The 14,793-nt window shown below is 39.0% G+C and overlaps 2 protein-coding genes across 2 annotated transcripts in view; both read right to left on the bottom strand.

Annotated features, from left to right (window-relative positions):
• The window catches only part of LOC148128549 (vomeronasal type-2 receptor 26-like), a 73,287-nt gene that overhangs the window by 22,242 nt on the left and 36,252 nt on the right, over nucleotides 1-14,793 (bottom strand). The window contains exon 4 of the mRNA XM_087948842.1: nucleotides 295-507. Coding sequence (XP_087804968.1) covers nucleotides 295-507 — 213 coding nt within the window. The remainder of the gene's footprint in view (nucleotides 1-294; nucleotides 508-14,793) is intronic.
• LOC148128550 (vomeronasal type-2 receptor 26-like) lies at nucleotides 2,200-11,366 on the bottom strand. The gene is made up of 5 exons (XM_087948841.1): nucleotides 11,084-11,366; nucleotides 10,078-10,366; nucleotides 3,704-4,501; nucleotides 2,493-2,705; nucleotides 2,200-2,355 (listed from the first exon to the last, which is right to left on the bottom strand). The coding sequence occupies exons 1-5, from the start codon at nucleotides 11,299-11,301 to the stop codon at nucleotides 2,200-2,202; spliced, it is 1,674 nt and encodes a 557-aa protein (XP_087804967.1). The 5' UTR covers nucleotides 11,302-11,366.

Genomic DNA, 14,793 nt, shown 5'->3' with positions numbered 1-14,793 from the left:
CAATTGAATATTTCTCACCCGGTTGATTCATTGGTCTCCATCTTAAAGAATAATCACCCAACATCCAATATTGGACATGACTGAATCAGTTTAAAGGAATATTTTTTATCATGGTATTTGAAGGACACTTTTGTGAATAGTATTGAAGTCTCCACAATCCATCGAACAAAATGTTAAGTTTTCTCTTCTATACATTCAAGTGAGGGTTATCCACCATGGAGACTAAAGTTAACCCACTTGAAATGGGTCATAATCATTAGAAAAAAGGAGAAAACACAGCAATATTTAACCCACCTTGTTGATCAGATTTATCCATGACAGAGCAAATTCATTAATAATAATTCTGTGTCTATCAATACTCCCCAGTTTCCTTTTCATCAAGTCCCCATCAGGTGAAATCACCAAGAATTCTATGTCCATATCTGCAGCTATTTCTCCATTATGGTCCACATAAAGATTCCAGTGGGAAAGATTATAGAACTCATTCTTCTCCAGAAAGGGATGGAACTAGAAATTGAATCATCCAGGAATGTTAAAAGCAGAAACCTTGGTTTGTTATCCCACCAGATATTTTCATATATGACCATTTCTTCTACACTTTTAAAAAAATATGCCAACATGCTTAATTAGGACAAGTGTTATTACTAAGTTAATAAGTAAACAAGAAAGGTTCAGCAAAATTTGTCAATCATATATTGAAAAAAAAATATGTATTGAGAAAATGTAATAGGCACATTTGATCAATTATAGGGAACCTTCTACAGCAGGTATCAAATAAATTGAACAACAGCAAAAAAAGAAAATATTCATAAACTCCTTGAAAATAAAGGGCTATTACCCAAAAGCATCTTTTCTACTAGTGTTGTAACTGGAGAAGGGAAGGATAGAGCACTCTTCCAAAAACTGGAAGATGTTACACAGAAGCTTAAGATCTGTTCACAATTATATGAGAGTCTGGAACATGATAAAATGAACTCTGATCTTGTGAAAGAAGTTGTATAGGTTGACGTGTTATAAACAATAAAGGAACATTTTTTATAAAGTTCTGAGGAAACTTTTAGTCAGAGGACTTGAAATGAACCTCTGTCCCAAGGATGTAGCTCTGTCCCAAGGATGTAGCTGGACTAAACAGTTGAAAGATGACTTCCTCATTCCAGCATGATTCATGAGCCACTCCCATGGGAAAATAGAATCCAGGTGAGGCTCAGGCTATGCATTGTTTTCAGGGTCTCCTTCAAATTTATAACAGCACAATTCTAATCACAAACCCTACATACAGGAATATTGTTAAAATTGGAATCACCTTTTTAAAATTAGAAGTGCTTAATTTCAAAATATATGTGGTACCAGCTGCTTGGTAAATTATCCCCAAGCAACTAGATTGGCCAAATCTATTGGCCTTTTGTAGCACAAGGAGTTGATATGATTCCCCTCTTTCTCTAATGGATTCCTTCTCCACAGGAATTTAGTTTGTTGGAATCTTGTTTGGACCCCATACCTGCCACGGCTGCAACCTTGTAGCCTCCAGTGTCTCTTGGGCCTCCTTCCTTCTCCTCCATGATATGGATGAATATGCAGCCTTCAGGACATGAGCCAGAGTCATAAAGATCATGTAAACAGAGTCACTGTTTTCAACCAACTTTCCATTCAATTCATCTTCTGTCTCTACTGGAGTATTTTGGGTGCATCTTTTCCGGCCTTTGACAGAAGAAACATGCTTTGGAAAAGAACACTGAAAATTCTTGTCTTCATACTGGGAGTCTACAAAGGAAAAGGGTTCAAAAGCATCATATTCTGGCCTTATCATTTGCATAAATTCAAAGCTCCATATACTATGGATGTATTGGTGATATCCAAGATGAGTCATTATATAGTTTCCCAAAGCTGTGGTGATCCAGACTTTCTGTTTAATGGGTCCTGACAAAGTGTCAAGTGTTAGATGAAAAATATGAAATGTGCTTGAAACGATAATATGTTCTGTGAAGTGAACAAAGACATTGACTTGTTTCCACTGAGAAAAGCTGGAATCCTTGAAGGGTGCTGGAAGCCCAGTCATTGTGAATTCTTTTGATATAACAACACAAATTCCATTCCTGACAAGCAAAGGTGGAAAAATCCTCAGGAAATTCTCTCCTTCCTCAGAGTCTGGAGCAGATGTCTCAGGGTGCAGAAAAGTTGCACATCTCCCCCAGTGACCTTTCAAGAGAGATATTCTTCAATCTGGACAAGGTGGGGCTTATTTCTCACATGGACCAACAGGATCTCTATCCAGTCATGACTGTACTTCATCATCATAAGGATATCATGGCATCTGAAGACACTTTTATGATTAGTATTGAAGTCCCCACAATCCATCTAACAAAATGTTAAGTTTTTTCTTGTGTACATTCAATTCCCAGTGAGGGTCATCCGCCATGGAGACTAGAGTTAACTCACTTGAAATGGGTCATAATCTTTAGAAAAAAGAGAAAACATAACAATATTTGACCCACCTTGTTGAGCAGATTTATCCATGAAAGAGCAAATTCGTTAATAATAACTCTCTGTCTTTCAACACTCCCCAGTTTCCTTTTCATCAAGTCCCCCTCGGGTGAAATCACCAAGAACTCAATGTCTATATCTGCAGCTATTTCTCCATTATGGTCCACGTAAAGATTCCAGTGGGAAAGATTGTAGAACTCATTCTTCTCCAGAAAGGGATGGAACTAGAATGGAAACATCCAGGAATTTAAAAAGCAGAAACCTTGGTTTGTTATCCCACCTGGTATTTTCATATGTGACTTTTTCTTATAGTTTTTTTTAAAATTGCAAACATGCTTAATGTTGAATGGTTGCAGGAACTGGGCATGGCTAGTCTAGTGAAGAGAAGGACCAGGGGGGACATGATACCACTCTTCCAATATTTGAGGGGCTGCCAAGATATGAGGGAAGGGGTCAAGCTATTTTCTAAAGCACCTGATGGCCAGAGAAGGAATAATGGATGGAAACTGGACAAGAAGAGATTCAACCTGGATATAAGGAGAACTTTTCTGATAGTGAGAACTATCAACCAATGGAACAACGTCTGTTCCATTGGTTAATTCTTCTCACTATCAGAAAATTTCTCCCTATCTCTAGGTTGAATCTCTCCTTGTTCAGCCTTCAGAAGTTGTGGGAGCTTCATACTGGAAGTATTCAAGAAAAGACTGGATTGCCACCTATTAAAAATGGTGTAGGTTATGCTTGGGTGGAGGGTTTGACTAGATGAGGGATCAGCAACCTTTGGCTCTAGTGCAGCATGTGTCTCTTTCATCACTCTGCTGCAGATCCCTGTCACTCAAAATATGTGTCACAACCACAAATGTGTGACACTTTAATGAGTTTTTTTGACACCCAGTAACCCAACCATGGATAAATACAAGAAAATAAAAAGTTTCAGAAGAAAAAAAAACATTTAATGGCATATGGGCGGATTCATTTGCTTTCACTGCTGATGAGACTGGTTTACCAGTATGCTTAATATGTGGTGAGAAATTGGCAAACAGCAAATGTTTAATATCAAACATATCTGCTACCAACGTCTTGGTAAATTATCTGCCCCAGCACTAGATTGTTTAAATCTGTTGGCCTTTCGTAGCAGAAGAAGGTTGATATGTTTCGCTTCTTTCTCTAATGGATTCCATCTATAGAAGAAGTTTGTTGGATCCTTGTTGGGATTCCATACCTGCCACGGCTGCAACTTTGGAGCCTCCAGTGTCTCTTGGGCCTCCTTCCTTCTCCTCCAGGATTTGGACGAATATGCAGCCTTCAAGACGTGGGCCAGAGTCATAAAGACCATGTAAACAGAGTCACTATTTTCAACCAACATCCCGTTCAAATCATCTTCTGTCTCCACTGGAGTTTTTTGGGTGCATCTTTTCTGGCCTTTGACAGAAAAAACATGCTTTGAAAAAGAACACTGAAAATTCTTGTCTTTATACTGGGAGTCTAAAAAGGAAAAGGATTCAAAAGCACCATATTTTGGGCTTATCATTTGCATAAATTCAAAGCTCCATATACTATGGATGTATTGGTGATATCCAAGATGAGTCATTATATAGTTTCCCAAAGCTGTGGTGATCCAGATTTTCTCTCTAATGGGTCCTGACAAAATGTCAATTGTTAGATGAAAAATATGAAATGTGTTTGAAACAATAATATGTTCTGTGAAGTGAACAAAGACATTGACTTGTTTCCACTGAGAAAAGCTGGAATCCCTCAAGGGTGCTAGATGTCCAGTCATTGAGAATTGTTGTGATATAACGACACAAATTCCATTCCTGACAAGCAAAGGGGGAAAAGTCCTGAGGAAATTCTCTCCCTCCTCTGTGTCTGGAGCAAGGAGACCAATCAAGGTCCATCTGAAGTGCAGGATCACTCGGACAATTGCTGAATACTGAAACCCTTCCTTGAGGAGCATCCGGTGGAAAAAAGGGAATTTACTTTTATCGCTCAGAGTCTCTGAAACAATTCTATGACTGATCTGGAAAAGCAATAAAGGAGGCAACTCCAAAATATGAATTTTTTTAAAAAATCCAACTTGGTTTTGATAAACATCTTAGAATAGTTTGCTGATTGGCCATTGTTTAAAACATTAAACACAGAATATTAAGAAGACTTTATATAAAAAGAAATAAATTAAGTAAAAAGAATAACAATCAAAATGCAAATCATATTTCTCAATCACCACTAGAATGTAATGCAGTTAGACACACATGTTGAAATGTTAACTGAAATATATTGTTCCAATAAAGGGCAATATCATATTTAATTTTGGAAAATTGGCACATCATTTTCTGCTTCTATATTTCAGATTCTTTGTGCAGCCATCGTTTTACTTTCTTCTCCAGTTGTACAAGAGACAGGGAGGCGTAGTTCCTTATATAAATTGTCAGTTGTACAAGCTAAGACAGTGGTCGCCAACTGGTGGGCCGCAGAGAAAATTTTAGTGGACTGCAGAGAAATGTCAACCCCAGAGCACCCCCCCAAAGCAATTAATCCAGGCTGCATGGGAACACAAGTCTGCGCCGCCCACATGGCTCGCAGGAACCCTCCCCACCCACTCACTCCTTACATGGCAAGTTGCTATTTTTCCTCCCCCAACCATCAGCTGTTCTGCTGTGCTAGGATATTTGATTTTGGGTAGAAGTTGCTCTTTTTTAATAAAAAATTCAATATTTACATAAATATTTATAATATTTACATACAAGCCACGCCCAGTCAGTCACGTGACCACCAAGCCACACCCAAAAATTAGGCCACACCCACAGAACCAGTTGTTAAGACATTTGAATCCCACCCCTGCCTCTGGTGTGTGTGTGTGTGTGTGAGAGAGAGAGAGATATTAGATCACCTCTCTCTCTCTCTCTCTCTCTCTCTCTTAGGAATATAAGTCACCTAACAGTGATTTGGGTTGAAAATATATAAGCCACGATAGACATTTTAATACTGTATCTTTAAGAAAATGCAAAACTGTAATTGGGTGTGGTTTCTCAAACGGCCATAAGATGGAGCAGAAACCTGGGTCTTAGTCTCAGAAGAAGTCTCAGTGAGTCTCTGTTTCCTTCTGTTGGAGGGTATTGCCGTTCCTCCTAATTGACTGATATTCCTGGATTTGATGTAAGTCTGTTACTGAACTGTTTTTGACACTGGATTTTGTTATTGGATTATCCCTGAACTAAAAACTGACTGATCTTACCTGTGAATGACTTTGGACTGCCAATTTTGAACTTTGCTTAAACTTTCTGGAAATAAAAACCTACATTTACTGTACAGTGTATCTGTGTGCTGTGTGTGTATTATTCAAACACTTCTCTCAATACGTCTCCCTGTATGCGCTCATTCTCTTAACGGGGAATTACCTCAACTCTCTCTCTCTCTCTCTCTCTCCCCCCACCAACATCAGCAAGCCACCGTCAGTCAAAATTCATATTAGTGGCCCCCAGGATTTAAAATTATGAGGTTGGTGGTCCTTGAGGTCCAAAAGGTTGGCGACCCTTGAGCTAAGAGATCTTTAGTTGAAATTTTGTCTATTCTAATAGACACAATTTTGTGAGTCTGTAGTTTCCATAGCTTTCAAGTTGCACCAATAATTGATGTTTATTGATGTTGATTTAACATAATGATGTTAATTGATGTTGATTAACATCAGATTAACAATCAAGAAATAAATAATACCCCATTCAAGGAACTGCCAAACAAACTAACAGTAAACTGCTCAACCAAAAAAACTCCAAAACCATTCCCAACAGTGCTTACAGGGCAAGACATTAGAAGATAAAATTCAGAACATACCTCACACTCCTTATTACCACTGATATTTTACCTAGTTTGGGTAATGAAATGTCTGCAAGAAAATAACCACATTCAGAAAGCTACAAGAAACCTTCATTTCAATACTGAGCTACAAATATTCTCCTTTATCGATTTAATCCCTCTTTTGATGCACCCTAGGTTTCCATGGCTTTTTGGGCAGCTGCAACATACTGGTGTCTCATATTTAAGTCATGGTCCAGTAGGAAAACTAGATTTCCCTCACGGTTGCTACTGCTCAGCCAGGTATCAACTATGCTATAACTATGCATTTAGTATTTCTTGTCTAGGAATAGGGCCTTACTTTTTTCACCATTGAAAATTGCATTTCATTGGATAGAGTCCAGTGCTTAAGTTTGTCAAGATCCTTCTGAATCTTGAGTCCATCTTCCAAAGTGTTAGCAATTTCCCCCAGCTTTGGTGAAATTTGATGAAATCCCCTTCTTTTTCCTCATCTAGATCTTTTGTGAAGATGTTGAAGAACACTGGGCCTAAGACAGAATCTTGGGGCATCACTCTGCATTCTTCCCTCTATGTAACTGAAGTTCCATTGAGGACTACACATTGAAGGTGGTTGGTTAGTCAAACTCAAAAGCTTAAGGAACCATCTCACCCCAAAGGAATTGGCCAACCCCATCTGTGCCAGCAGAGGAGGCATGCTGCAGAACCAGGAGAAGAATGCACTCTGCCATTGCTTCTGCCCTTTGGAACATCTTGTCCCCAAGAGTGAAGTCAGTTCCCACTCTTCTGAGCTTCTGCAAGAGCCTGAAGCTTGGCCACTTGGCTTGTGGCCTCAATGGGGGAGTGTCATGTTGGAAGTGGTTGATTGTTCAATAGTAGATCCCACCTCCATCCTGGTCATCCTACTCCCTTCCATGTTTTAGGTATAGTTGATAATTTGTATCTCTGTTGTATTTTTAGTGCCATTACAAATGTGTTTTTCTGTAGTTTTATGATTTTTAATATAAGCTGCTCAGACTCACTTTGCAGTGAGACAGGTGGGAAACAAGTTTAATAAATAAATGAATAAATAAGTCTTCATCAAGGAATTATTTGTCATTTGTTCCCTGAGCAACTATGAACTCTACTCAAAAGGAACTTAGCATTTGTTTTTAGCCACAATATCTATTTGACTAAGGGAACAATAATTGATTGGTATTTTATACTGTTTTTTAATATTTAGAAAATATTATTGCTATCTTCCACCCAACAGGATATAAGAAGTATTATTATATGTATGTATAGTAATAGTGGGACTCACAATATGGAATTTTTTTTAAAAAAGTTCATCTTGTAGAAAATTGTATCTGTGGATTCTGTATTACTATTGAGCTCTTTGTGATAGTATTTTTAATAGGTTGGACTGTTTTTTTCCTTTTGGACAAAAAATAAGTTAAGCAGTTCTGCTTTCTCTCTGTTGCTTGTCAACTTCTTACTACTTTCTTCCACCAATGGATCAATCATTTCCTTGACTTTTTAAAATGGTTTTTTTCATGTTGAAAGAAGCTTGTTGTTGTTGTTATTGTTTCTGAGTTTTGCCACAAGCCTTAGCTTGTTTTGAGCCTTAGCTTTTCTCACTTCATCTTTGCATGCTCAGGCTATTTGTTGATATTTTGCCTTAGATATGTGCTCCTCCTTACACTTTTTATATTTGTCCTTTTTGTCTTTCAATTTATCAGAGAGTTTTTTTTATGCAGCTGTTATTTTTCATCTTCATTGCTATTGTGCCAGACTGGGCTTTTTAAATCTCACTTTTCAAAATTTGCCAAGCTGCTTTGGTTGCTTTCCCCTTAGGGGTTCTTATTTATGGAATTATACCAAAGATCTCTGTAGGTTTATTGAGATTAGCTCTCTTAACATCCAAGACACTAGTTTGAGTTGTTCTATTGATTGTGCTTGCATAATGCTGAATTCCAATATTACATGATCACTCCCCCCACCCCTCAAGATTCCTGTAGCTTGGACATGTTCTATCATTTCATCTCTATTAGAGAGAATTGAATGCAGTATGGCTGATCCCCTAGTTCCCTTCTCTACTTTTTGAGTCAAAGTTGTCTGCTAGGTTTGTCAGGAACCTGTTTGGTCTCCCACTTGGTGATGAGGCAAAGTTGTCTTTCAGGTTTTTCAGGAACCTGTCTGATCTCCCCCTTGGTGCAGAATTTGTCTCCTAGTTAATACCAGGGTATTTAAAGTCCCCCATTACTATTTTGATTATGTTTACAATATACTTAGTTAACTGACTAGCAAAAAGTTCATCTATTTTCTCTACTTGGTTGGGTTGCCTATTGTATACACCTATGGCAGTGCCATTTCCTCTCTTTTATATTGATCCAAATTCATTCAAGACAGTTTTCATCATTCTTGTGCTTGATTTATGTAGACATTTACTTATTTCTTATATATAGTGCAACTCCACCTATTATTTTATTTTGTCTGTTTCTTTTTAATAATTTAAATCCCTGCAGCTGTGTATTCCATTTGTGGGTTTCATCCCACCAAGTTTTCGTAATGGCAACAATATCATATCAAATTCATGAATTTCTATTTCACCCTATTCCTCATACTTTGTGTGTTATGCATAGTCACTTTTCACTGTTTGTGTGTTTACTTTCTACATAACCTGTTTTGTGCCTGAGTTCCTCTACTTCCTTACCACCTGTTTTATTAGTGTACATGGTGAAGCACACATTATAAAAAGCTTGAGTGTCAGCCTTCAAGATTTTCTCCCTTTGCTTTGCATCTTTCGGCTGTCATAAGTTACGGGGGGAGGAGGGGGGAATGGTTATGGGAAGTGAGCTGGAGGTGTTACAAACCAGAACTGTATAAGCTGGGGGGAGGTAGATTCTTGCTTAGGTTTCTATCCTTTGCTATGTGCAGCTGCAACTCTTTATCAAAATATGCCAAGGTCAACGGACAGAGGCCTCATCACCACCTGGAGATACCCACATGATGATATAGACAACTTTTAATTGGATGAGCCAATTGAACTATTGGGGTTGGGAATGTTGCCATTATTTTGTATATGTGATTTATGCACCCATTTTCTCAGATTCAGAATTCTTTTGTTGCTACCACTTGATTTCCAGTAAAAGATATCTTTTCTCTGATTAAAGGAGTCTTTCTTGGATTTTGAATGGAGCCCCAGCTGACATTGAGTTTTCTTGACAGCAAGGTGGATATACTTCCTTACACAAACATCAATGTTACAAGCACTGATTACCTTATTAGTATTAGATTGCTGTGGGCAGAAATGTTCTGGATCAATGAACTCTCTATCCCCATTGTTTAGTTTAAACGTTCTCCAGAAAATCTGTGAATATAATGCCAAGTAATTTGGTCCCTTTCTTTGATGGATGCAAAGCATTTCTTTCAGAATTATTTCCATGAATGTGGCTTTTGTTCAGCATTATCATAATTTTTCTAAGATCATGTACAAAATGTGAGCTTTCCATCAGTGCTATACTCTCTTATTTTACTGAAGACCCTTTGATTGGATACAGAGCCTCTCCTCACCTTCACAAGTATGTAGCAGAAGCCCCCAAAGCAATAGAGTTGGTATTAAGAGAGAATATGACTATTTTGATACATGCCCTCATCCTAATGTGTATCCCAGTTGCCAGCTATGATACCTACAATGGACATAGTGAAAAGCAACTCTTGAATTCCATAGAGAAGATATGATTGAATCCATCATGCATTCAATACTACCCAACTCTCTTTAGTATATAGACAAATACACACACAAACCTGTGGGACTTTGTAGGGGCCTACTAATGTTGACATCTGGATGGAAATCTCCCTGTCAGCTGCATCAAGAAGAGCCAAGATGCTGTCCTTCCTTCCACAGCTGTAGTTGGGAACATTGGCTTTTCCATTAGACAGCATGTCCAGCAAGACTTCTGAAGTGCCAAGTGTGTTCAAAAAGTTGTCATGGATATTGTAGCCAAGTGTGAGATTGCACTGGAGCTGGATATTCTTGTTGATCTCTTGAATAGTGAAAATAAAGCGTTCTATACCTTTGGTAGTATAAGGGTCACTAGTGTAAAAAAAGTGCTTTGGTTAATACAAGCATCATCAATAGCAGTCATACAATACCATTTTACTAATTTCATCCTCTTTATCAACACATGATTATTGAGTCTGAAGACAATACTGAATGAAAACCAGAGGCAAATGATAGTTACCCATCAAAATTTAATATTTTAAATGTTGAGAAAATGGGAAGCAGATAAGAATCACAAAGTCTATTTATAGCAGCAGTAATTTTCATCAGCACAGCACCCGGTATGTAAAATAATTCCTATTTTAAAGTACAACCATCATAAAAGGAAGAGGGTATTTCATAAGTGACTAAGAAAAGCTGTTGTAAAACCAAGTCATCTTCTATTCCTATAAGGATCAGGAATCCAAGATCAATGAGCAGTTATAAAAATATGGAAATGATCTGGTCATGGTTAACTACAACAATCACTACTTTGAACAAAGTATTCCGGTCAGGCATTCTAGATTAGACGTGGGGAGGAAAATAATGTGGAATTCTTTCAGGGTTTGGTTTGGGTTTTTTTTTGGTTCCTCTTTGTATTTGTGTGTCTTCCACTAAATAGGACAATAGAAGAAACCCATGGAAATCTGATCAAGTCAACAAAATCAATCAGTTCCTGCAATATAGGAGTAGGCAGAATAAGGAGAAAACAATGAGAGTGTTTGAACTGCAGATGGAAGGAATACAATTTCATTGCACTGAATAACTTACAAGTAAGACTGAGTATAAGGAAGCAGGTTGAAAAACAACATTTCCTGTTTTAGTGTTACTGCACTGGTGACTACCCCGATGAGATGGTCTCCTGGCCTGTAGTAGCTCCATGGTCTTTCTCTATCCAGGTGCACCGAATTCAGTGGGCACTTCATTCTAAGCTTCCCAGAGACTGTCTGGGACACCAGTAACATTGAAAGCAGAAACAGGAGGTCCATAATTCATGGAGCTGAATCAATTGCCTGTTTCCAAAGAAGAGCTAGATGATTTCAAAGCACCCCCAGAAAATGCAATATTGAATGGCTTTCCAGAAACAAATCCAGCTTCATCTGGAAAAGAGAGAAAGGTGCATTCAGCAGCACAGTCCCTGCATGTGTCCTCAACATTGTGCAAATCATTCAGCATGAGTAGATGCTTATATCTTTTTCTGATGCAAGACCCATTGCATGTTGCTTTAGTCTGATATTCTATCAACTGGAAAAGTAGCAGTAGACATCTCAAAGTCTGGGATTGTGATAATTACAGTGAATGATAATTTGTCCTCTAGACCTCTTTCAAGACTCCATGTAGAGAGAGGCAGCTACAGAAAAAGATTTTTGTGAAATATGGCAGATACACCCCTCGAGACACTCTTCTACAGTGGTTGTTATCCTTCCTGTCAGGACATGTCCAGAAAGTGATGCTGGAGGAAGATGCTCCAATACCCAGGGGATTGACTTCTGCTGTCCACCATTGTGGCATAATGATCTCCAAAGAATGCTAGAGAAGAGGGAGGCAGGGTTGACATAACACATCTCCAGGGAGCTCCATGGTATCATGCCAAATCTGACCTTCTAGGAGTTTCCGAGGTACCTAAGTCTCCCTGAAGGGATAATGAAAATAGAGAGGACACTCTGTCGATCACAAGGTGATCACAAACTCTTTGTTTGATTTAGAGGAAGCTCTCAAGCTGGTAGGCGGTGTCAGCCTCGATCCCAGCGATGATGGCATTCTCCTGTCAACTGCACAGCTAACTGACAGTTCTCCAAAGCCCAGCTGATTGGTGCTAGAGGAGACAGTGTGTGGAACACAGAGGCCAGAAATACAGGCACAGAATGGTAGACTGCTGATAAGATATTGAATTCTGCTGTTGGGTGCTAGGGAGTGGTAAGGGGCATGTTCTTGCTATAAATAGAGTGCTGGGAAACTTTTCAAATGTCAGTTACTCAATTGTGCCACACCTCAGGTTTGAATAAAAAGTACTAACTATTTTTAGAGTTTTTTAGCTTCTGAATTCTCAAGGCCTGGGGACTTGGATACTTGAGAGGAAGTCAGGGCTCATATATTTTTTCCTTTTCTTCTTCATGCCACTTGTGGACTGGCTGGTGTCGTTGAGGATACTTTGAAGATAGGGGATGGAAGAGGGGCTGAAGCATGTGACGGGTGTCAGAACCGAGGAGGAGCCGGTGCTGAATGAGGACCTTGCACCAGATGCAGGTAGGGGGGACAGTGATCAGCCTGCAGTGAGACCAAAGGCACATGATGTACAAGTTAGAGACAACCCAGCAAAGGCTGGGTTGTTTTGAGGTGATGCAAGGGCCCAATTTCTCTGCAGAGTGGTGGCATAGTTCGGCCATGGCATGGGAAGCTGCCTTCAGGCAATCTACCCCAGGAGTTCATGCTGCCAAGAAGTTTGAGTGGTGGAAAGGACAGCTGATGGAGGATGAGGAAGGAGAGTGGGACTATTTGCCAGCCCTAGGAAGCTACACCATGGAGGTACTACGGGTGTGGTTTGGAGAGGCCAGATGTTCCTTCCTGGTCTGTTTCTCCCTGGGATGTGGCTCTTGAGGCAACTAGAAACTGGCAGGCACAGCGATTGGGATCTCATCTGGGTCCGGTACCACAGACCTGGTTCTGTTTAGCCAGTCCAAGGCTACGATGGGATACTGTGCCTCATTGTACCCAGGAAGCTCTGCAAGTGAGGCCATTGGATCAGGGCTCAGTACCAGTGTTGGTGAGGACTGCAATGGCAGGTGACGCTGGGCCCAAAGGCTGGATGTTGGGCCCAGTGGCCTGTCAGTTGGCTCGGCAAGGTTCGGGTCCTGGGCTATAGGGCCCATGTCTGAATGTGCTTATTCCAGTGCAATGAAAGAGAGACATGGATAATTCTGGGCAGATGTGGGCTGCTTAAAAAGATTATAGAACATCAGAGACCTTTCAAGAGAGACATTCCTCAATCTGGACAAGGTGAGGCTTATTTCTCACATACACCAATAGGACCTCTAACTAGTCATGACTATATTTCATATGAATCAGTCTTAACCTGAATGCAGACACTGGCTCAAAGAACCTGAGGCACCTGTTAGCACTTGAATATTTCTCACCTGCTTGATATCATGGTGTCCATCCTAAAGAATAATCACCCAGCATCCAATATTGGACATGACTGAATCAGTTTAAAGGAATATTTCTTATCATGGCATCTGAAGGATGCTTTTGTGAATAGTACTGAAGTTTCCACAATCCATCTAACAAATGTTAAGTTTTCTCTTCTATACATTCAATTCCCAGTGAGGGTCATCTGCCATAGTGACTAGAGTTAACCCATTTGAAATGGCTCACAATCTTTAGAAATATGGAGAAAACACAGCAATATTTGACCCACCTTGTTGATCAGATTTATCCATGAAAGAGCAAATTCCTTAATAATTCTCTGTCTTTCAATGCACCCCAGCTTCCTTTTGACCAAATCTTTCAACACTCCCCGGTTTCCTTTTAATCAAGTCCCCCTCGGGTGAAATCACCAAGAACTCAATATCCATATCTGCAGCTATTTCTCCATTATGGTCCACGTAAAGATTCCAGTGGGAAAGATTGTAGAACTCATTCTTCTCCAGAAAGGGATGGAACTAGAAATGGAAACATCCAGGAATTTTAAAAGCAGAAACCTTGGATTGTTCTCCCACCAGATATTTTCATATATGACTTTTTCTTCTACAGTTCTTTTATAATATGCCAACATGCTTAATTAGGAGAAGTGTTATCACTAAGTTAATAAGTAAACAAGAAAGGTTCAGCAAAATTTGTCAATCATATATTGAAAAAAAGATGTATTGAGAAAATGTAATAGGCACATTTGATCAATTATACGGAACCTTCTATAGCAGGTATCAAATAAATTGAACAACAGCAACAAAAGAAAATATTCATAAACTCCTTGAAAATAAAGGTCTATTACAGGTGGCATCTACCCCCGATGAGAATTGCGAGAATGTTTAAGAACAAATCAGATAAATGTTGGAAATGTCATCAGATACCTGGTTCATATTACCATATGTGATGGACATGCCCGGACACAAAAAGATATTGGACTAAAATCCACACATGGTTGGAAAAAATGGTAAAACAACAGATAGACTTTAAACCAGATATCTTTTTATTGGGAATCATACTGGAAATATACAATAAAGAACTGAAATATTTGATTGTAAATGTTTTAACAGCGCCTAGAATTGTATTTGCTAAGAATTGGAAAAATGAAAAGATACCTATTTATTTATTTATTTATTTTATTTATTTGATTTGCCAATTGTTTACAAGATAATAAGTATAAGTGTATACATAGTTGTGAATACATGAAATGGGTACATATAAGAAAAATAAAAGAAGAATAAGAGAAACAATAGGACAGGGACGGTAGGCACGTTGGTGCGCTTATGCATGCCCCCTAC

Source organism: Notechis scutatus, unplaced genomic scaffold (assembly GCF_049901735.1).
Source record: "Notechis scutatus isolate UNSWTSFEM ecotype Mainland unplaced genomic scaffold, rNotScu1.2 NSCUSCF26, whole genome shotgun sequence".
Lineage (NCBI taxonomy): Eukaryota > Metazoa > Chordata > Lepidosauria > Squamata > Elapidae > Notechis > Notechis scutatus.
This window is presented reverse-complemented; position numbering and strand designations above follow the sequence as displayed.

What these genes read in the sequence shown, in the direction of transcription:
- LOC148128550 (XM_087948841.1), bottom strand. Translation starts at nt 11,301, where the DNA reads ATGGACCTCCTGTTTCTGCTTTCAATGTTACTGGTGTCCCAGACAGTC. An exon ending in CAAAGTTGCAGCCGTGGCAG is followed by an intron (nt 2,706 to 3,703) that starts GTATGGAATCCC and finishes TTTCCATTCTAG; the next exon opens with TTCCATCCCTTTCTGGAGAA. An exon ending in GGATAAATCTGCTCAACAAG is followed by an intron (nt 2,356 to 2,492) that starts GTGGGTCAAATA and finishes ACATTTTGTTAG; the next exon opens with ATGGATTGTGGGGACTTCAA.